We start from the raw sequence: 23,333 nt of genomic DNA, 5'->3' as shown, positions 1-23,333 counted from the left end.
ACTCTGGCTTTCAAACTAAATGAAGTTCTTATGGCCCACTTGAATTTAATTTCACTTATTCAGTTTATGTGCCACCCTTCCCCACACAGGCTTAGGGCAGCTTCCAACATAAAAGCAAGAAAATCACAACAAAACATGGATAGTGGTTACACAACCTAACCTTGAATACTAATACTTCTACACCTCATCAATAGAATACAGCACCACAAAGGGGGGTGGGGGTGGGGAGAGGGAGGCCTTTTTGATGATTATAGAACCATTACTGCCTCAGCCATGGGCCTGGTGGAGCAGCTCTGTCTTAGGCCCCTTCCGCACACGCAAAATAATGCATTTTCAAACCACTTTCACAACTGTTTGCAAGTGGATTTTGCTATTCTGCACAGCTTCAAAGAGCACTGAAAGCAGTTTGAAAGTGCATTATTCTGCATGTGCGGAATGAGCCCTACAGACTCTGTCGAATTGCATCAGATCCCACAGAGGTCTGTTTACTTTTTCTAACATCTTATTAATGTTTTCTAAAGATTAATCTAGGAATAGCACCAGGTTGTCTGCATATGCTCTGGACTTTATTCTCTTTTTATTGTTATACCTTCTATCATCCTGTTATTGTTTCTAATGTCTCTATTTCAGTGGTTTTCAACCTTCCTAATGCCGCGACCCTTTAATACAGTTCCTCATGTTGTGGTGACCCCTAACCCTAACATTTATCCATTTTACAGATGGAGAACACTGATGCAGAGAATCTTAGGCGATCCCTGTGAAAGGGTCGTTCGACCCCCAAAGGGGTCCCAACCCCCAGGTTGAGAACCACTACTCTATTTAGAATTTCTGTGGTCATTAAAAATAGTAGAGAGCACCCTAACCTAGTTCCTTTTGGAATAATAAATGAAACTGTTAATAATTTCACTTTTTGAGTTGAATAAATATCTTTCACAGCTTGTTAGAACCTTCAGTTCCCATATATTGTAAGACTTTGATCATGAATGCCCAGTTCACATTATCAAATGCCTTTTCTGCATCTAAAAATTCATAGCCATTTTCTGAGTGTTGTTCTAAATATTCTACTATATTTAACAGTATTCTGATACTGTCTTTTATTTGCCTTTTGGGTAAAAACCCAGCTTGATCTTTGTGTATATAACCTTGTAGTAGCTTTTTAAAATGATTTCCAAGAATGGCTGCAAATATATTATAATTGAGATTTAACGGGGAAATGGGTCTATAATTTTTCACTTCAGTATGATCCTGGTTTTCCTTAGGAATTAATGATATATTTGCTTCTTCCCATGATTTGAGGTCTTATACTTCCTTTTAAAATTAAATTCATTATTTCTGTTTTTTGGAGCCAGTATCTTCTCAAATGTTTTATAATAGTTTGCCATGAATCCATCCGGAAGGTTCACTTGTATTTTGACTGATATCTGGCCTTGCAGACGAAGCGGATGCTGGTAGAGAAGATGGGCCATGAGGCAGTGGAGCTTGGACATGGAGAGGCCAACATAACTGGTCTGGAAGAGAATACTCTGATTGCAAGTCTTTGCGACTTGTTGGAAAGAATCTGGAGCCACGGACTACAGGTTAAACAGGTCAGTAAGAAAGGCGAATGATCCTCAGCAGTAATGAAACCTTGTGCCTCATCTGCCTCACCTTGAACATGTCAGCTTGTGAATCTGCTTTGATACTGCATCCCCTCCCCACAACAGACACCTTGTGAGGTAGGTGGGGCTGAGAGAGTTCTGAAGAATTGTGACTAGTCCAAGGTAACCCAGCAGGCTTCATGCGAAGGAGTGAAACGAACTTGGTTCACCAGATTACACCGGTCATAACCACTACACCCCTCTGGTCTTATGCAAATCCGCAAGGCTGAAAGTCAGTAAGCAGAGTATGGCTTTCACAGATCTGCTCCACTTAAATTTCCCTAGTTGTGTGCAGAGGATTAAGTAAGTGCCAGCATAATGTAGTTGTAAAGTATATAGGCCTTCTGCTTTTCCAGTTTGTATGGTAGGGCTGGGGTGTTCTGCTTGGAGGGGCTTTTGGGGCAGTCCCCTCTTGCTTTAGACTCCTATGATGGTTATTGTTTCGGAGGGTAACTATAATGCTGAGTTTTGCTTCTTGGAAGATGCCTGGAATATAAATGTGACAATAATAATATCCTCCAAGGTGTTCCTGCACTTTTGATTGTGCACTTAAGAGAGCTGCTTTCTGTATCTGACTTTCAAATCTGTGGCCAGTTTGCTGGCTTTTCATTTTCTCTTCCTTCTCATGTTTGAGCCACATACAGCGCTCAGAAGAATGGAATTTAGTGTTCGGCTTCTGCTTTTCATCTTTTGTAACGTGTTATACTTAACATTGTGGTTTTTCTTTTTCCTAAGGGAAAATCTGCATTGTGGTCTCACTTAATTCAGTACCAGGAAAGAGAAGAGAAACAGGAGCATCTCGCGGAATCCCCTGGTGGTAGAAAACACTGTCATCAGATGAATCATGTGCAGCAGGTATAAGTAGCATAGGACTAGATCCCCAGCATTTGGTAGCAATACCATTAATTCCAGAAGGGTGGCCATATCAAGTCTGCTGCAGCAACATTACATTGGAGTCCAGCAACACTTTAAGAACGCAATTTATTTCCACGTGTGCTTTGATGAATCAGAGCTGTTATGCCTCAGCACAAAGTATGTCATCTTGGCTTTGTAAATACATTCTAACTCTACCTGTGAAGTTCTTTTGGAGGAGAAATATAAATAAATGTAATTAAATAAATCAGAAACAGATAAGGAGCCATAAGGAAAGGGATTCTCCTTGCTGTGGTTGATGTGTTGGGTTTTGTGTGGAGGTAATTATTGTTGTTTTGGTAGAATAGTGTCTTGCAAGAGTAGACAGCCTATATCTTTATGCAGTCCTTTCACCACAGAATGTGAGCTGTGTGGGTCTGGAGAAACCCTTTAATAGAGATGTAATTTAATGCGGTGTTATTTGCTTTTGTTCCATGAAAAGCTTCAACTGCCCATTTCCACACAGGATACCTCTATTAAGGGGACAGCATACTTTTCTGTAATTCTGTTGAAATCCCCAGAAGGAACTTTGATCTTGTGATATAGAAACTAGTACCAGCACAAAAATGAGACAAGTGAGAAGTTATAGTTTGTTTAAGAAGACCCTTAGGCAGCTGCGGAGCTACAAGGGGGAGGGGGGTGCGCCGTGCACCGGGCGCATGCCTGGAGGGCACGGAAAATCGCCCCCAGGCCCCTCCCCCTTTACCCTGCCCCCCTGCGGTACCCCCCCCACCCCCTTCCCACACTTACCTTAGTTCCGGGGTGGCGAACCTTTGGCACTCCAGATGTTATGGACTACAATTCCCATCAGCCCCTGCCAGCATGGAATGCCAAAGGTTTGCCACCATAGCCTTAGTTCCTTTCCTTTTTCAGAACTTTTTCAGGCTGCAAAAGGCCTGTTCGCAGTAAAAACGGCCTGAGGAACTACAGTTCCCAAGAGACCTTGGGGCTCCGTGGTTAAGAGCAGGTGCATTCTAATCTGGAGGAACTGGGTTTGATTCACCGCTCTGCAGGGGTGTAGCTAGGGTAAATGGAGCCCGGGGCAAAATCTGAGTTTTGCCCCCCCCCCCCCCAATTTGGGCAGCATCCCTCCCCCACCACGACCAAACAACATTTTTTGCACCAGGTCATCTCAAAGTCACCATTGCATTATAGAACATGGCCCAACACACAAATCTGAACACAACCCAGAGGCTCCTCTTTAGTTTAAGAAAACAACATTGAAAGTGATGCTATTTTTTTTGGATAGGCGGGGAATCCACCCCTGAAACAGCATCACTTTTAATGTTGTTTAAACTACAGAGCCCAGATTCTCCTTTTAAATCCACCTTAAGGGGATACTCTGGGCTCCCTAGTTTAAAAAATATTGAAAGTGATGCTGTTTCAGGGTAGATTCCCCACCCCAAAGCTGCAGCATCATTTTCTACATGTTGGTTATTGTGGAGTTTTCTGGGCTGTGTGTGTCGTGGTTCTGGTGTATCTTCGGTTCCCTAATGTTTCACCTGCATCTGTGGCTGGCATTTTCAGAGGTGTATCACAAGAGAGAAGTCTAGCCCTTATACACTGTGTCCAGCCTTCTCTTTATAACAGACTTCTCCTCTGTGATACACTTCTGAGAGATGCCAGCCATTGCATGGTATGCAGCGCAGCGAAATCTTAGGAACAAGATCTTATCAGACCATGGCTACACAGCCTGTAAAACTCACAACTACCAGTTGAAATCTGGTTTTGAAAGCCCTTCAACAATACTTTTAATGTTTTTTTTTTTACCAATCTAGGGAGCTCCTTAGATTCTCCCTTTAAATCCACTCCAAAGGAGGTGGATTTAAAGAGAGAACCTTGGGGAAAATTTTCTTAGAGGGTGCCTTGTTAAGGGAGCAATAAGTTTAAGCTTAACAGTTACACCAAACTTTTTTGTAGGGCTATCTTCAGAAGACTCTCCTGGATTAAACCTAACTCCAGGTTTAGTGAGAGTTTCTGAGTCTCAGGGTAAAGCCCAAAGTTATGGACCCTCAAAAGGGTAGCCCCATCTACCATTAGCTCCCCATTGGAAACAATGGAGGATGGAGCCACCCAACTTTTGGGGGTCCATATCTTGGGACCCCCCCTGAACCAACCTTTCACTAAAACTTCTTGGTGGTATCAGACAGGAGACTATCCTTTATGATACCACCTTAGGTTTAGTGAAGTTTGATTCAGGGATCCAAAGGATTATGGACCCCTCAAAATGGTGCAGCCCCGTTTACTATTAGCTCCCATTGGAAATACCATACCGAGTATGGGGTTATTCCATTTTGGGGGGTCCATAGCTTTGGACCCCCTGAACCAAACTTTCGCACCAAACTTCTGGCTGGTATCATCCAGGAGAGTCACCTGACAATAGTTCTGAAAGTTTGGTGCTGCTAGCCTAAAAACTGCGCCCCACTGCAGGCCAAAAAATGGGAAAAAACCCTGAAAAATGAGAAAAGCCACTAACTTGAACCTAGTTCCGCGAATTTTTGCGCCCACCACAAGGTGGCGCCCGGGGCACTTGTCCCCGGATGTCCCCATGGTAGCTACGCCTCTGCCGCTTGAGTAATGTGGGGGGAGATCTAAATTCTGGGGAATTTGGTAGATTTAGCCCTGGGTGCACTTTCCCCATTTACTGCGCTTTGAAGCTGGGTGACCTTGGCTAGTCACAGCTTTTCGGAGCTCTCTCAACCCCACCTACCTCACAGGGTGTTTGTTGTGAGGGGGGAAGGGCAAGGAGATTGTAAGCCCCTTTGAGTCTCCTACAGGAGAGAAAGGGAGGATATAAATCCAAACTCCTCCTCCTCCTCTTCTTCTTCTACTACTACTACTGCTACTACTACTACTACTATCTATGCCCCATCCCGTAATGGAAAAGATGACAAATGGATGTAGATTATAACTGGATATAAGGAATATTTAGTATGCTGGTAGTTTTACAATACAACTTCAACCATTTTGCGTATTGCCAAAGGCTTTCACAGCTGGAATTAACTGCCTTTTGTGGGTTTTCCACGCTGTATGGCTGTCGGATTGTGGATTTTCCACGCTGTGTGGCTATCGGATTGTAGGTTTTCCATACAGCCTGGAAAACCCACAACAGCCATTCAACCATTTTATCAAACTCTCCTCGGGTTTTGAATGTACATTAATATTTTAATCATGTATAAAACTCCTCATGGAACAGACTTAGATAGCTCATACAGATGCAAAGAAGGCAGTGTTTGATGATTCCTGTTAAATCTTGAGAGTACAGCTCTGGATTAACTACAGGGGAAAGGAACCAGTAAGCGGCCTTAATGTTGAAGCAGGAGAGTGGAAAATTATTTACATTATATCCTTCTTCCCATGGTGGAGTCCTCAAAGAGACTTGGGATTATACCTTCAGCTTTTATAGATAATCTGTTTCTAGCGCACTAATGTATTTTTCTATTTCTCTGCAGTTGCCATTGGGCCAGAAAGAAGGAAGTCTGACTCGGGGCTTATGTTACCTACTCTGAGAGTCTCACTTATCAGTGATATGAGGTAAAAGACTTAATTTAGAAAACTTTGGCTTAATTTTTCCCCATAGGTACATACCGTATATACTCGCATATGTCGAGTTTTTCAGCCTTTTTTTAAGGCTGAAAATGCCTCCTTCGACTTATACGCAAGTTAGTGATCCCCCCCGCGATGCCCCCCCACACATTTACTTTAACAAATGTATCAGGCTTGAGAAGAGGTGCCGAACACGGAACCCCCTCTGCCCCAGGGAAAAGGAGGCTGCCTTCTCCCTGGGGCAATGGGGGAATGGTGGAGGCGCCCTGCTCTCTGTGCTGGAAAGAATCTGGAGCCATGGACTACAGGTTAAACAGGTCAGTAAGAAAGGCAAATGATCCTCAGCAGTAATGAAACCTTGTGCTGCATTTCCCACCCTCGACTTATACACGAATCAATACGTTTTCCCAGATTTTTGTGGTAAAACTAGGTGCCTCGATTTATAGTCGGGTCGACTTATACACAAGTATATACGGTAAGTGCCATCAAGTTGCAGCCAACCTTCGGTGACCCAAGCAAGAGGCTTTCAAGGCAAGTGAGAAGCTGAGGTGGTTTGCTGTGGCCTTCCTCTGCGAAGTCTTCCTTGGTGGTCTCTCACCCAAGGGCTGACCCTGTTTAGCTTCTGGGATCTGACAAAATTGGGCCATACCATGCCGTCGTCCCTTGGTTTTCCCCATATAGCCATGTCAAAAGTTAATGCTGATACAGAATGATGATTGTCAACTTTTATTCTGATTTTGGCTGACACCTTTTAGTCTGATTTTTGTCCCAACCTTTTTCTAAGGAGCTCACCGTGGTATGAATGGCCCCTTTTTTATTCTCATAACCTGTGAGGAAGGTTAGTTCTAGAGATGGTGAGTAGCCAATTCACGTGCATGGCAGAATGGAGATTTGAACCTGGGCTTCACCAGTGATTGTCCAACATTTTATTATGCTACATTCCCTGAAGATGGCCATAATTGGGGGGAACAATTTGAGTGGGCAGTGGTTTGTGTGTGGAGGGGAGGAATTTCTCCAGGGATAGCATTCACTTGACTTAATTTCCCTTCCTTCCCAGTGTGTGGAGTGAGCCAGTTACTAGCTCTAGTAAATGAATCCAATAATGAACTGCTTCTTTCACAGGAGCTGAGCAAAAGGAAAAGTAGTTAGACTAATTTAAATACATTCAAAGTATGTTTAATGTCATAAGCCAAATTGTTGTATTTCTCAACAGGCAAGCATTTTCATTTGCTTGACAAAAGCCATGGGAAAAAATGAGAATACAGATGGTCATAATTTGTCCCTCCACAATCTGAGTTTGTAGTAATTTTCTTTTTTAAATATGTTTGTTGCTAATTTCTAGCCCAATAAAAATAGAAAATTGACAAAATGTATCAAGTAGTGCATTGTGAGTGAGTTAATTGCCCCCGATATGTGTTCATCACAAATTGTTACTGGTGAAGTTTTTGTTGTCAAACGTCCCTTTTGTCAAGTTGAGGGTGGGACAAACAGCATCTGTGCCTTGGGGAGCAGCAAAAAGGCTCCCAGTTGCCCAATGAGTGGAGGCCTCTGTGTCATCTGACCTGCTTTGGCCTATTAAGAGGTTATCTTGTGATTCTGCTCTTTGAGTGGCAGCCCACAGACAGTGAATCTCCATCCAAGGTCTTGCATAGGAGCATGAGGTGGTCGAAGTCCTGAGATGGTTGGCTGAATTGATCCATTTCAGACTGTAGGCGGGGGATTCTGAATTTGAACACTCTTGTTGTATAGAATCCTCCTAATATTATTTATTTATTTAGAATTTTTATACCACCCTTCCAATGACCTGAGGCCATTTCCAATTAAGACAATAAAACAAAGCCATTAAAAAGAAAGCTTCTGTCAATAAAACAGGCGGAGCGTAACAGCTTAAAGTACACATTGAGCAGTCTAAAATGCTGCAGATAAAATGATCCTTCAGGCCTGAAGCAGACCATAAACATTGTGTGTATAATTTATCCTGCACACAGAGGCCTGCTCAAGGCTGCAAACAATTAAAAACACAATTATTAAAACACAAACCATTAAAACCCTTAATTAAAAGCCTGGGTAAAAGAAGAATATTTTAAGCTGGTGCCTGAAAGAAAGTAAAGTACCGTAGGTGCCAAATGAGTTTTATGGGGCAGGTGAAGCACCAGGACTGGAACAACCTCATCTCTGGCCTCCATCTGCCTCCACTTCAGCATTCAGAGTGTAGTCAACCCCGCAGGGTCGTCGCTAAGGAATAGGCGAGACGCGGAGGAGGTTTCATCTGGCGGAGAGCGTCAGCAACAGGAAGCGCGGGATTTCGTGATCCTGACAACTCTCCCCTGTGCTGGTCTCTCGCACCTTTTATTAGGGTTTCCTTGTACGGAAGTGCTAAAGGAGGTGAAAAAGGTAGGAGATGAAGCCCGGGAGACTGGAGACCCTGGAGATCATCATGTGATGCATGATCTCACCTGGCTACTACGTCTTGAGGAGAGAAGTTATCAGCGTCTAGGTCTAATCTCACACCTGGGGGCAGAGGCCCTCCATTGTCCCTTTGTCTGAGAGACACCCAGCCCTAGTGACTGTGAGCCAGATGAAGTTCATGACCCGGTGACTGGCATAGGGGATGAGAATTAGAGTGCAGTGCATTACCAGAAGCTTCCGCAGTAGCTGGTGTGCCAGCGTTTCTACCGCAGTTGCTGCTGGGTCAGCAGTGCATTACTACATCCTCCCTCCTTTTTCACGCTTTAGGAAGGCGAAATGCTGAGGGGGGGCGAATTTAAAAGGGCGCTTGTCCTCCTCCAAGCGTTTGGTCAAGCTGGCCGAAAGCTAAGCTTTGTGCAAATTTCATTAGAACTTTGGCTGCGAAAGGTAAGGGGGGAAAGTCGAGGGGGCTTCTTACATAGGTTTTCAAGCAGGCAATATTAGACATACATTGAGCGAAACAAGATCCGATAATGGGAGCATACAATTAAACCAATGCAGAGCTGTACGATAGCACTCCAACCATCCTCCCGGCAGCCAGCTCCAGAGGGCTGACCACCAATAGAGACAAACATCATACTTCAGATTAGATAAGGCTAACTTCCTGCAATTAGCGACTTTCATATGAATCAATTGGGAATTATCAGAGAGATTAAAAACAACACATACATTACGCATATTTTCTAACCTTGGTGATACAACACAATAAGTAATCGAATAGCGGCGATTATCTATAGGTTGCTTAATGAAGTTCCTGCTGCTTTCGGAGGTGGGGCATCCAGGCCGTAGTGGAGGTAGAGTTAGTGAACTTTCGCCAGAGACACAGGCCAGAGCGGCCGATAGTCTTTAGTGTTACATGAAGAACAGAGTCCGGGGACTCCCCAACAAGGGGAGTCATAGGGAAACATACTCCGCCTTGGCTAGAGCAGCTCGTCGGCCTCTCGGCAAAGGGGTCGAGAGAGGAGAAGCGGAGCGGCACCCGGTGCTTCTGGGCTCCCGGTGAAGCCTGGATGCAAAACAATGGTGGGGCGGTAAGCAGTAGAGAGTCCCGGCAGGCAGATGAGGCGAGAATGCAACAACAGCAAATCTGATACACTTCTAAAAATTAAGGCATGCAGTAACTTCAATAATCAATTAGGATTATGGTATAGAAAGCAATTCCCTTGGAGGTCGGCTCAATGGGCATAAAGGGAGCAAGGCATCCAGACGTGCGTATGGCTATAAACAATATATACAAGACATGCATGTGTTTTGTAGATAGGCTTAAACTGACATCATATAAATAGAAACAATAAGAAACATAGCTAAACGGTAATGATAGGCTAGATGTATCGGAGGAAGACAACCGATGGTTGCATTAATTGTCAATGCATGGCTCTTGCTGTTTGATCTACCAAAGCTACAGAAGCTGATGGCGCTTAGAGTCCATGGGTTTTCTCAAGAGCCGAGGAAGCTACTGATGGTCTTTAGCATTGCAAGGTTCAGTGACTCTCCACGAGCAAGGTTGTGAGAGAAGCGTGTTCCAACACCATTGGCTAAGCTGGCTGAAAACAGCGAGAGTTCCAAGGGTTAATCTATCAGAATGTTCCTGGCTACGAATTCCAAGTTTCAGCCAGAGTGACAGAGAGGGAGGAGAGAGAGAATGGCTGCTGTAGATGAGGAGCAGCGACACACAGCGTCAACTGCTGAGCCACTTAGCTGGCCCAGGCTGCCATTCCCCTGGGAGGCCTTAGCCGAGGGTTCACCCGATCTCCGTGGAAGAATGGGTGTACTGGTTCTGCAGAGGTCCCTCCCATCTTAGCTCCAGGCTGGGGGGGTGTCGGGCCTCTCTCTCAACAGAGGCTTGTGAGGGTCGGATCCTCCAGGGAGGCCTCAGCTCCATCTCGGGATGGGGCTGGCCTGGCATGGCATTGAGGCTGGACTCCTGTATAGAAGAGAAAAACAATGACGCTTTTTTTCCCCAGAGGACTGCGTGCTGGCTGAAAGTTAGTTCTTATAGATGACACAATTGGAAAGAAGCCCGGAGCCCTGGAGTGGAAATGGGGCAATTTTGATAGAGAATAGAAGAGTACTTTGGATATGGTCTTGCACTGGATGAGACCATGATTGGGTCAATGGGGGGGGAACTACTCCCCTTTCTTTCGTTTGTTTTGGCCAAGCTTTTCTTAGGTTACCCAGTTGGCCCACATTCCGACTACGCGATCACTTGCAACACGCAAAGGCATTACACAAGACAGCGAATTGCCGCCCGGCGCTTTAGGAGAGGGAGGGTCACAACCAGGTCGACAGCTTCTAAACAATTCACAATTATATAGTCAACAAGTATCGTAATACCAACATCTGCATGGGAAGAGATTTAGAGAAAGATGCAAAGAAAACAACAGTTCCTGGGCTTGTGAGGGTTTTGATCACTGCGAAGGCAATTTGAGGGGGGGTTTGCAAGAAAAACCTTTTTGTCAGATCCTGTGATCTAGGAGTGGGGTAAAAGCGTCAGCCCACTTGAGAGAGAGAAGGAGGGTGTGTGCATGAAAAGAAGGCGGGGAAGGGTTTGGAAGTCCCAGCTCTACCTTCCCCCCCTCCTGTAAAGGAGACTTTGGCCCGGTTTGAGCTAAGCCCTACCTTCCTGGCCCGGGCTGTGTAAGATAGAGTGTGTGGCTGGGAGACCCCCCCCTGGCACCGTGACTCAGCTAGAGCTTCAGCAGGGGAAATGTGGGAACATGAAATGAATTCTGGCTATGCGCCAATGTGGCAGTGTAGGCTCAGATGAATTGATCAAGGAAAAGGTTCTCAAGGAGAGGTTTGAAGAAAGAGTTTGAAGGTTTAGAAACTAAGATGGAGGCTGACTTCGGACAGTATAATATCCCATCCGGTATCCTAGGGAGAACGACTTGCGAAGCTGTGTCCCGTTTAAAGTGGATAATGCTGTAATGAAGCGAAGCCTTTCAAGGCATTGGCACACATAATCAGAAGGAGAAAAACTCTTAATTGAAGCACAAGAGCATGGCTTAGAAGCAATGGAAAAATCCCTCCTTAATGAGAACTTTAGGGTCTCTCTTTGAAGGGGCAGAAGAGACGCAGAACATACGCCCAGGCATACAGAGCACATATAAAGTAAATTCCAGGGGAGGATTCATGACTTCCTGATTTGAAGATCTTGCTCTCTCTGGAGGTACTGGCGATTTTGGCTGCCACTGGGAGCTTTTGAGCTTAGGGCCTTTGCACAGGCTCAGAGGCTATGAGGATTCCTGGTTTGAACCTTACAGCTGGAGAGGGCCAAGGGGGCTATGCTCTTCTTCACGAAGGACTTTTGGCTTCTAAGAGCCATTGTCTGAAACATCTTCCCCTTTCCATACCTCATTGTCCTGTAGATTGGCTATAGGGCATTCTGAGGGAGGGTTCGGGCAAAGCTTGAGTCCCTCTTCCGGTCAGCATTTTCTTTTCATTGCAATTCAGTGACTGTGTGGACTCCTGCAGAGATTTTTGAAATCGCGTGCCATTCACGGGCACTAATTTGGAGGCATAAGGTGACTTTGGAAGTAGAAGGGTTAGCAGAGCAGGAGAGTATATGGTGATAGAGCAAGCTGGCAAGACCAGCCCAATGGTCTCCCGTGGGGATGGGATCACTATACTGAGCTGGGGGCAGCGAAGATCTCATGGCAGAACTCGAGGAAGGGTTTGAGGTCGCGAGGATCTTGGTTCGGGCTGGGGAGATGCCGAGCGGGCCTCCCAGCCCAGACATTAGGGCGCCCGGTCTTGGGCTCCTGGGGTCTTACGCCCTCTGGGAGAGAACCCTCTCCTCCCGTCAGGGTTGTAGGCCCCCATGGGCAGCCTACAATTCCTCGAGGAAATGTCCTGGCATGGTGGGAACCTTTCGTCATCGGGGGGCTGTCTCATGGCAGCCCGGAGAGGAAGTGTGACTAGAAGGCTGGCTTGATAGGCGAAAGACCCGATATCCCTGGCAAGCTTTGAAGCATGTCGGCCAACTCGGGGGTTCCTTCCTAGGCCTGTGATAACTTGACACTCATGAGGCGTTCTGCCCTTGGCAAGCCAGGAGTTAGCCCTGGAGCCAATCCCGTTGTCAACCACTGCCTCTTGAGAGAGGGAGGCCTCCACAGAACCTGTTCACAAACTCCAGCATAGGGCTCTTGAGTAGCTTCTGTCGGGTGCTAGAAAAACTTTTGGGTTGGCTGTCCCGGTATTGGGGACTTTCAAAAGCGCCTTGTAAGAAGAAGCGATTCGAAGGCGACCGTGGGGTGGTGGCTTTCACCCGGCAGAGCGACTTGTACATTAGGGCTAAAGCTTAGCAGCCATAAAAGCTGCTTAGCTGGTGGTGTAAAGCGCCCATGGCTGCACCCTGCTAAAGCATTTCGCTGGCGGAACTCCGCTTCCCAGATCACTAAATTGTGCAGGGCTCAGGAGCATCACCGGAAGGTGGTCTTCCAGTGAGTCAAGGAACCATTAAGTGATTCATCGCGATTGCCTCTTGTAGTGCATGCCTCTGCGTAGGGCTAGTGGTTCCCTACGCCTCGCGTAATAAACTACTGGCGAACTCAGTGAGGATGTTATAGGCCAAAAGGTGATTTTCGACAGCTCATGAACAATGCCACCATCCTCCCCTCGGTATCTGTGAAATGGGCCCGGGGCACCAATCTCACGAGAATATGACGTATCGTCTTCCGTCAGGGTTTCTTTCTTTGCAGATGCGTGGCTAATAAGCTCTGCGCAGAAGTTTGAAACCAGCGCCATTACGGTAAGCTTCGACGGAGGAAGTGGCTTGGCGGAAAATAAAGTGGAGCAAGGGGAGAGCTGAGCCATGTGGAGAATTTGAAATGGCGGAACAAGGGGCAGAAGGAGGACAGAAGCGTCCAATTTAATAGGATATGAGAAATCTCAGGTTGAAATTGAAGAAGGTGAAAGATGTCGAAAGAATGACTTCCACCTCTGACACAAAGGGTATGGCCATAGGTCTACCCAGGCTGATAGACAAAACATTGTCTCCACGTCAGTAGCAGTGACATCGGTAGCGAGGCTCTGTGTGTGAAAAGTCGCCCGATGTTTTCCCAGTCCTTAAGATTCAATGTCCCCCCCCTCTGGGTACCATGGACATTGAGCTTCAATCTCAACCAATTTGGCGCAGCTCCAACTACTCTTCTGGGGGACTCCTGCCGCGATTCCTTCGCGCTTTCAGTTAAGATCAACGTGCTTGTCATAAACCCTGCTTTTGCAAATCCGCTACCACCGGTGTTCCGTCCGGACGAGAGAAGTGTCCCTAGGGCGATGTCTCTGCGATCATGATCAGAGGACAGGCGATAATGCAAGCAGTGAAGTCCCTGGATGTGCGCCGGATCCAGCGGACTTCGGTATCCTTGACCCCTTTCCCAAGCTTTTACTGATGAGCAGGGTGGAGGTCTCGAGGACTTCCCGGGTTTTGGCACCAGCTTGTAGTCCAACCCCTTGGGAGTCGCCATTCAGCTAAGGAAGAATAGGCTGAGGCGGAGGCTGAGGGGTTTCATCTGGCTGGAGAGCGTCAGCAACAGGAGCCTTGTGAGGATTTCGTGATCCTGACAACAACTCTCCCCTATGCTGGTCTCTAGCGACCTTTTATTAGGGTTTTCCCTTGTGGCTGCGTGTAAAGGAGGTGGGTAGGAGATCGAGAAGGCGGGGAGACGGAGACCAGGAGCGATCATCATGTGATGCATGGATCTCACCTGGCTGCCTGCGATGGAGGAGAGGAGCATCAGCGTCTGAGTCTAATCTCACCTGCCACAGGGGCAGAGGCCCATTGTCCCCTTTGGTTCACAGAGATTAACCTAGTGACTGTAGGCCAGATAGTCTCATGACCCAGTGACTCACTTAGGGGGATGAGGTAGAGTGCCCAGAATGCGACCAGAAGGCCGTAGGTCCGCTGGTGTGCCAACGTTCTACCACGGTGCTGCTGGGTCAGCAGTGCATTACTACACAGAGCAGGGTCTTAACTGGCAGGTTGCACAATTTGGGTGGAGGCAGTCCTTCAGTTACCCCATCCCTAAGCCATTTGGGGCTAAAAGGGCAAAACCCAGCACTTTAAATCGTGCTTGGAAATCAGCGGCCAGCCAGTACGCATCTTTGAGCACAGGGGCGATTCAGTTCCTGTATCCAGCCCTCAACAGTAGCTGGGCTTCATTATTGATCCCTTGAAGTTTCTGAATAGTTTTCAGAGACAGTTCCAAGTAAAGCACATGATCATACTGTGGGTCCCTGCGGCCTAGTCAGAAAACATTAATATGGCAGAGAATGAGGCTCCACCCCCATTTTTTGGATCGCTATGGTGGTATTCTGTTTGCAGGCTGGTTGTAACACAGAGGTGCATTTCAAAGATGTGAACGTCCTTCTGGGGTCCGAAGTGGTGCAGTCCTTTCTGCCATTTGTAGTTTTTGCTACCTCATTCCTCTGTGTGTTTGAATGAGGTCTCTGTCATAGTGCTAACTGACATAATTTTGAGATCTCCCATTGGATCTCCCAATGGTTTTTTTTCTCTAAAAACAATTGGGTGCATGGAGCTATGAGTTGGACTGAGACCATGATGTGAGAGGAGGAAGGTTAAGTATTTTCCCTTCACCATTTTCCTAATTTGTAGTGATTGGGGCAAGAGTACTATCTGCCCTATTGTGGCTTCTGTCATTGCTCAAATAGCATCCCTCAGCTGCCCTAGGGGCTATTGTGAAGCCAGAAAAGCAGGATACAGTATCAATTTTGTAAAATAAATAAATCTCCGATTATGTCAGTTTAGATCAAGAAAATGGCAAAGAGGTGAAGGGAGCCCTATTGGTCTTGATTCAAATAGTGCTTTATGTGCTTTATGTGCCCATGTGCTTTATGTGCCCATGTGCTTTATCTTTAGATGGAAAGGAAAGCATTGATGGAACTCCCAGCATCCCTTCTGTTCAAGCTTACAATTACAAGCAGCATAAGAAACTAATCTCATAGACAAGGAAAATGTATGTTGGTCAGAAATTGAATAGTCTAATTATTAAAAAATGGGCCTACCCAAGATGACCCAGGCTAGCTTAATCGCGTCAGGCCTTGGAAGGTAAGCAGGGTCACCCCTCATTAGTACCCAGGGTTTCTACATAGTGGCAGATACTGGCAGATCGTCTCTGAACATCTGTTGCCTTGAAAACCCTACAGAGTCACTACAAGTTGGCTGCAACTTAAAGGCATTCCCACTACCACCAACCATAAAACTACTTTCTAATAATCTTCCGATATTATTTTTAAAAATATACAAAATTAACTGATGCATCCCCATTTGTGCATTAAGTGAAGGCATCCTGGTGTCTCATAGTGAATGTCTGTAACACAGATTTGCAAGGCCGGCTCCCCTGGAATCATGATGCAAAAGCAAACTTAAACCAAACACAAATATCTTTTGCAAAGCATCCTCTGCTTACCCTGCCTGTTGGGCCAACAGTGGATAGAGAGGGAATTTTGATTTGGGTGGCAAAAGCTGCCCTGCTTCTCCTGCTGGTGATTAGCCATTGGTGGCTCTTTCTTCCTTTGGAAGTATTGGCAGTGATTAATAGTCACCTAGTGTGTGATGTGCTTTAAATGGAGCTCATCAAAGATGCGAGTGGAAAGAATCTGCTTTGATACAGCCTCCTATCAAATCTGCGTTTGATACAGTCTCCTATCAAATGGCTATAAATAGCTACACTGAGTGTTTCAGGACAATGTGAGCGGATAATGTGCACATCGTATTTCTCAAGGACTTTCTGATAACATGCCCAGTGTGTTGTGTTGGAAACCCTAAGAGCTGGTTGTCAAAAGAGTGAGCCGGAACATGGGGGGGTTGCTTTGGCTTGCGTGTGCTCCAATGCCAGAAGCAGGATTCCTTTTTTTTGTTGGTGGTTTGGTTATTTGGATGGTTGTGAGTCAGTGCTTTGGGAAAGGGAGGCTGTGGGAGTAGTTAACAAGGGACAAAGAGATCTGTGGGGGATTATCTCACGCTGGAGTCTGAAGAGCTTTCTTTTAGATCTTGATCTTGTGTTAAATAGTTAGTGGGCCCCACAGTAAACCTGTTGTTTTATGCAGAGCTGTTGGTCAAGGTCAGGATATAAACGCAGAGCGAATTGGCTGTTTTTAAAAAGCTGCAGTGAATGATGCAAGATTTTAAGCCGCACATATTGCAGTGAGGCAGCTCTGCAAATGCCAGAAAGGGGAGACATGGGATGTGACCTCTTGCCTTGTGACCCAGAGTTTCTCACACTTCTCAAGTGTTCTATGAAGGAAATGCATTGCAGTAATTCCCATTCAGCCTTTGTTTGGAGGCCTGCAATGGTTTTCAGCGACCCCGTTAGAATAACAACAGAACAGCGAGCAGCCTAAATGTTCACAGTTCATTTTTGCTCCGTCTCTTCTCACCATTCCTCTGGGTTAATCTTAGGCTAAGACAGTGATGGCGAACCTTTTTGAGATCAAGTACCCAAATTGCAACCCAAACCCCACTTATTTATCGCAAAGGCCAACCCAGTTTTAGTTTAGAAAAAAACAGTTGGCTCCCTCTTCCTCCGCCCCACCCGCTCGAGCAGGGGCCAGCCTGCTGTAGCCTCCAGCAAATCCCGCACGCACTGCTCTGTGCCTCTCTAGCATCTCTGCCTCCTCTGCCCCCCCCCCCCCCCCCCCCTTGGACAGCAGCCACCCAGAGCACAGGCCGCAGGCCCGCCAGCCGAGTCCTCCCTGCTCACCACGGTGCGCGCACAGAGGCCCAGGCCAGCCTAGATGTGTGTGTGGGGGGTGATTTTCCACCCCCCACATGACGAACTGTGTGCGTGCGTGCCTGCAGAGAGGGCTCCAAGTGCCACCTCTGGCACCTGGCCATAGGTTCGCCATCACTGGGCTAAGAGATCGTAGGCCAAGGAGTTGCCTTTTTAAAAAATGTACAGTAGTTAGTAACTTCAAGATGCCTCAGATAATAAAGTGAGATTGCTAATTCTGCAGATATATTTGAATCTGCAATGCTGGATTGTAACGGTATATTTTGGAAGCCTTGCAGCTAGTTTTAACATTACCCATCCTGAACATAGTTATATCTTTCTAAGCCCATTGACTGCAGTCAACTTTGTTTAGGATTGCACTAGAAATGACTTGGGAAGATGGAAATGAAGATGGAGCATGATGAGCCCGTTCAGATAAACAAAGCTTTTATGCGTGGATTTTGTTGTTTTGTTTCTTTTCTCCAGGCACATTCAGAACATGAGTGAAATAAAGACAGACGTGGGTCGTGCCCGAGCCTGGATCAGGTTGTCCTTGGAGAAGAAACTTCTCTCCCAACATCTTAAGCAGCTTCTCTCCAATCAAGCTCTGGCAAAGTGAGCAACTTGCTGTTCTCCCGGCATTCTCTTTAGTGTTTTCTTTTAAAGCCACCCTCATCCAAAGTTCTTGAGTTACCATGGGTACTAGAGCTTCAGTTTTGCACTTCAAGATTAGATACTTCCGCATCCATGAAGAGTCTGTGTTGTTTTCAATGAAAACTTGCTTTCCACTTTTTTATTTGTAATATCTTTTTAAATATTCATTTTGTGGTTCAAGAATCCTGGCTCATCAGTGGGGGTCAGAGAGAATAGCCCTAGCATGTCCTTTGCCTCTTGGCTGTTAAGTCTCCTAAATCTCTTCCAGCATGGTATAGTGGATTACAGCCAGATCTGGTCAACTAGGTTTGTGCCCCCTTTCTTCCACATGAAGCCTTCTGGGCAACCTTGGGTTAGTCATAGTTCTCTCAGAACTCTCTCAGCCCCACCTACCTCACAAGGTGTCTGTTGTGGGAGAGAAAGGAGATTGTCAGCTGCTTTGAGACACCTTACAGTTGAGAAAAGTGGGATATAAGTCCAAACTCTTCTTCTCCTGGAATAACCTATTCCCTAGCTCAGCTTTATTTAATTCACATAAACCATCCGATTTTCTCCAATAGGGAACAACAGCAGCTTGCCATGTTCTCCCACCCTATGTGAGGTAGGTCAGGCTGAGAGTGTGTGCCTGGCCCAGGGTCGCCCAGCAAGCTTCCATGACAGAGTGGGCATTCAAACCTGGATCTCTCTGACCCTATACCAAGACATTCTGACCACTGGAGCATCTTGACCCTGTACCCCACTTTTCCTCCAACAAGTTCGGAGTGGTGGCTTGCCCTGACAGCTGTCCCATAAGGGAAGTTGGGCTGGAGAGCCTTCCCACAGCTGAGCAATTCTTTGAACCTGCATTCCTCAAGTCCAAGCTGCTGGCCCTGTCAACATTTTATAGGATGACACATAAGCAGTGGAACATCTCTACATCCCTCCCCCTGGGGCAGCGTCCCAAGCCCACTTGAGTTCTCCTTTATTCCTTAAAAACCATTCCCTGTGGCTGATTTGTGGCTGCAGGGAATCTGATTGGAGTCCAGGCCCCTCAGCCCAATGAATGAAGAACTGAATGTGTAGTTTGATCCTGAGGAAGGGACAGTCATGTACGCAGCCTTGAGCACCTTGGAGGAAGGGCAGGATTTAAAAATGCCCTAGATATGCAGAAAGTATAGTCTTTTTTTGTTTGCTGTCAAGTTCAAGTTGACTTAGGGGTCAAGAGAGATTTGGAGGTGGTTTGACATTGCCTGCCTCTATATCACACTTCAGGTAATCATTGGAGGTCTCCCATCCAAATTCCTTGCATGTCATGCATGTGTTGTATTTGTTCTTAGCCACAATGGCTAAATGGGAGCTGATTCAACTTAATATTTAGGTATCTGTACTATGAAATTCCAAGGAAAATTGATACCTTTCATTGTTTGTTTTCATTAATTTATTATTCTGATAATTCAAGCTAGGTTACCAAGGATGTACCACTTTTCCTGGGTCTGTTTAAGCTCATGACGCTAAAGGGATTCACAAGATACATCCTGTCTCTGGACCCAGGACCCTCCCATGCATCCTGTTACAAGATTGGTCCTCCCATCCAAATACATGCCAGGACTGACCCTGCTTAGCTTCCGAAATCTGACGACCTCAGGCTAGCCTAGACTATCCAGAACAGGGTGTAGCCCAGTGGTGGGATTCAGCAAGTTTGCACCACTTCGGCAGAACCGGTTGTTAAAACGGTGCTTGTAAACAACCAGTTGTGAAATTATTTGAATCCCACCACTGGTGTAGCCTATATACCAACCATATAAAAAGTAGGCATTACGTGTCCCTGTTGTTACATCCAAGAATTAACAAACACAGACTAAATATGCAACTCAAATTTCACCTGTTCATGTTTGACACACTGATGCAGAAGAGGCGGTTGTTATAAGTTTGCCTCCAATTTGTTCTCGCTCATTGTTGGCTTAGGTAGGCCATATTGAAGTCTAATCGCTTTTCCCTGTTCTTTGCAGGAAACTGTACAAGCGTTACGCCTTCCTGCGCTGTGAAGAAGAGCGGGAGCAGTTCCTCTATCACCTCCTTTCCCTCAATGCTGTAAACTACTTCTGCTTCACAAGTGTCTTCACCACCATAGGTGAGTCGGGAGCAATCCCAGCATTCTCTGCTTTGCATGACAAAGGGACATCTGGAACTATTGCCAGAAAGCCTGCAGGCATGACTGTTGAGATCAGTGGCCGTCAGAAACGTGTGTGTGTGTGTGTGTGTGTGTGCGTGCGTGCGTGCGTGCGTGCGTGCGCGCACACGCTTAGGCCAACACTCCACAGACATGGGTCACGCAGAGAAACATAGGATGATATAATAGAAAATCATCATGTATGTAACCACTTTCCTGAGCAAAGTAAAAAGCAAATTCACACTGAACTGAAATGGAACACAGTAGGATTGTGGCATGGATCTGGTTGAAAGGGAAAATTTTGACCATTTTTATTTCCTTCAAGGGAAAGTAAGGAGGCATCTTGTGGTGTCGGGTAGGTTTGTATGGGAAGAGGTGGCCCTTAACATAAATGCTGGTCCTATGCTGTGTAGGGCTTTAATTGTCCCTGGAATCAGGTCTGGAAGCATACTGCGAGCTGGAATGATTTGATCCCTGCAATTCACTCCACTCAACATCATGGTCTCAGCATTCTGTACCAAACTGTAGCTTCCAAATAGTCTTCAAGGGCAGCCCTACATACAGCACATTGCAGTAATCTAATATTGATGTTCCCAACACATCCAGCACAGTGGCAACTTCTTTGCTGCTTGGGAGGACCGCAGCTTGCTCATTGGCGAAAGCTGGTGAAAGGACTCCTGCCTTCAAGTGCCTGTGGCTGTGAACCTCATCCTCAGGGTAGTATGACTGATTTTATTAGACCCCTTAACAATCTGAGTGTTGCCTGAGTGGATTTGAAAACAGTCTTGGAATCTGGGTTAGTTTCAGGCTCTAGTCCTAGGCTTTGTGTTATCTTTCGGCAGCCCATCGTTGCTGATAGTTGTTCTCTGTTGCGGAGAAGGCAGTCTGTGAACAAGGATAGGTCTCCGGTCCTAGGCCTGTGAGATTGATGGATAATTTTCCAGTATGGTTTATAGATTAGGGAGAGATCTATGGCTTAGTGAGAGAGCATTTGCTCGTCACACAGAAGGTCCCAGGTTCAGTTCCTGGCAGTTCCAGTCAGAAGGACCAGGCAGGAGGTGATGTGAAATGAAGACCTCTGCTTGAGTACTGGGAGGTCCACTGCAGGCCTGAGCAGGTAATAGTCACCTTCACGGGCTGATGGTCTGATTATGTGTAAGGCAGTTCATGTGTGTTCATGCTTGAGCTGGGAGATATGGGTAACATTAGAGGGCTGTCAAGTGTTGCCTCTTGGGGCGAGGGACTGCCCTCTAGAAGACCCTGTGTGGCAACCAGTCTGGCCTTTCTGATTTGCTTTTGTACATCTTTCAGTGTGTTCTAATCCTGAGAATGCCGTGTGTAACTTGGAGACATGCAAGTTCAGATACATGTCTCTGTGTAAGGAACTGGAACAGATTTGCTGGGTGGTAGACAATGGATTCATGTGACATGCTCAGGGGAGTAGCAAATTAATACTTGTCACTGCCAGTGGGTTTCTGCTAGAAGATGGAGCTCAAGCGTTCATTGCGTGGTGTCCAGAAAACGGACCACTTGTGAAAACTGATCTAGGCTGAATGTGATGGGTGGGAGGAACAAATATCTCAAGACCTTCCTTCCTTTGGGATGAAAAAGTCATCCACAAATCCTGAGCAGAGAGGTGTTTAGGGATAGGAGTGCTGCTCCAAGTCAGTTGCATGGTTGCCTCGCTAGAATTCCTCCCAAAAAGTCAGGGTAATGGTGTAGGGCTCAGTGTAGGCCAGTGATGGCGAACCTATGGCACGGGTGCCAGAGGTAGCACTCAGAGCCCTCTCTGTGGGCACGCACAAACATAGTTGCCCGCCCCTTCCCCCCACACACACACATCTAGGCTGGCCGGGGCCACTAGGCTCGATTATTAGCATTAAACCTAAGACCTAGCTTTGGGGAAGCAGTGTAGGTAACCCTGGTAAGTGCTGTTAAACCACTGATTTTCATGCGAAGAACTAAAGTGCGATCCTTTACCTGGGAGTAAGCTCGGTTGCTGGCAATGGGGCTTACTTCTGAGTAAACCCTCCTAGGGTCGTGATTCACCCGTTGGAAGAGTTGCATGGTTGCTTCAAAGCAAAGCCACCGACTACCACCAAGCTTACTCCTGAGTAACGCACGCCTCAGAGCCAACTGTTTTTTTCTAAACTAAAACCTCAGGATTCAGGTTAAATTGCCATGTTGACACTTTGCCATAAATAAGTGGGTTTTGGGTTGCAATTTGGGCACTCGGTCTCGAAAAGGTTCGCCATTACAGGTTTGAATCTCTGTCGTAGGTTCGAATCTCTGGTGTAGGGCTTAGAGGTTCAAATCTCTGTTCTGCTTTGAAAACGTTACTGGGGAATCTTGGGCTTGTCACTTTTGCCTAATCTACTTCATAGGGTAGCATGAATGGAGAAGGGGAGGAATGTAGCCTAAATATTTAAATAAATAAATATGCGGGGCACTCTCCTGTAATTATTTTATTAAGACTAGCCTTCACTGTGCCATTGTGTGATGCTGCGTCTTCACACGGCTGTGCCTCCTTCCTGATTTCAAAGACCCACTCGGTCTGCTGTGGCCAGATTGTCCCTTTCCTAGCAGTTGTGGTCCACAGCTGGTGAGCTTCACTATCAGGAACTCCTAGCTCAGGAACTCCTGCAGCTCTCCAGATGTTCATGGACTACAAATCCCATCAGCTCCCAATTGGCCATGCTGACAGGGGCTGATGGGATTTGTAGTCCATGAACATCTGGAGAGTCGCAGGGTACAGACCCCAACCTAGCTGCTTCTACCTGGACAGGTGCTCCTCACAGATGTGGGAACTGCCCAAGGGAGCTGGGCGGAAAAGGTTTCTGCCAGCTCAGGCCAGATTCCTGCTCACCTGTTTCAGGCTCCTTTGATTCTCCCTTGCTTTGGGAGCAAGTCTAGCACCCGAGACAGCTTCTGTATCTTGTTGAGCTTTTCCATTCAGACTGCAGCACCTTCTTGGCCTTTCCCCAGTCCATTTGGCCGTATCTAAGATGCAATATTTTTTCACTGCTTGTGACATAAAACACCTTTAGCAGCAGTGCACCACTTGGCTATACACACTGTTTTTTGCCAGAAGGTTGAGGAGGCGGCAGTGATTTGGAAATAGAAAGAAGCTAGGAGGGAGAGGAGTCGGCACTGCCAAGTTCTGACACACAATGTATGTGTCTAAATTCATGACAGGCTTATTACAGTCAAATTGTGTTGGGTGTTCGGGATTTG

The 23,333-nt window shown here is 46.4% G+C and overlaps 1 protein-coding gene across 3 annotated transcripts in view; it reads left to right on the top strand.

The window, feature by feature from the left end:
• Positions 1-23,333, top strand: part of DENND5B (DENN domain containing 5B) — a 152,775-nt gene that overhangs the window by 104,601 nt on the left and 24,841 nt on the right. For all 3 annotated transcript variants that reach the window (XM_048499997.1, XM_048499996.1, XM_048499998.1), the window contains 5 exons: positions 1,434-1,586; positions 2,373-2,451; positions 6,002-6,083; positions 17,783-17,911; positions 19,939-20,060. In XM_048499997.1, coding sequence (XP_048355954.1) covers positions 1,434-1,586; positions 2,373-2,451; positions 6,002-6,083; positions 17,783-17,911; positions 19,939-20,060 — 565 coding nt within the window. The remainder of the gene's footprint in view (positions 1-1,433; positions 1,587-2,372; positions 2,452-6,001; positions 6,084-17,782; positions 17,912-19,938; positions 20,061-23,333) is intronic.

Source organism: Sphaerodactylus townsendi, linkage group LG06 (genome assembly GCF_021028975.2).
Source record: "Sphaerodactylus townsendi isolate TG3544 linkage group LG06, MPM_Stown_v2.3, whole genome shotgun sequence".
NCBI lineage: Eukaryota > Metazoa > Chordata > Lepidosauria > Squamata > Sphaerodactylidae > Sphaerodactylus > Sphaerodactylus townsendi.
Note: the sequence above shows the minus strand (reverse complement) of the source record. Positions and strands in the feature narration are given on the sequence as shown.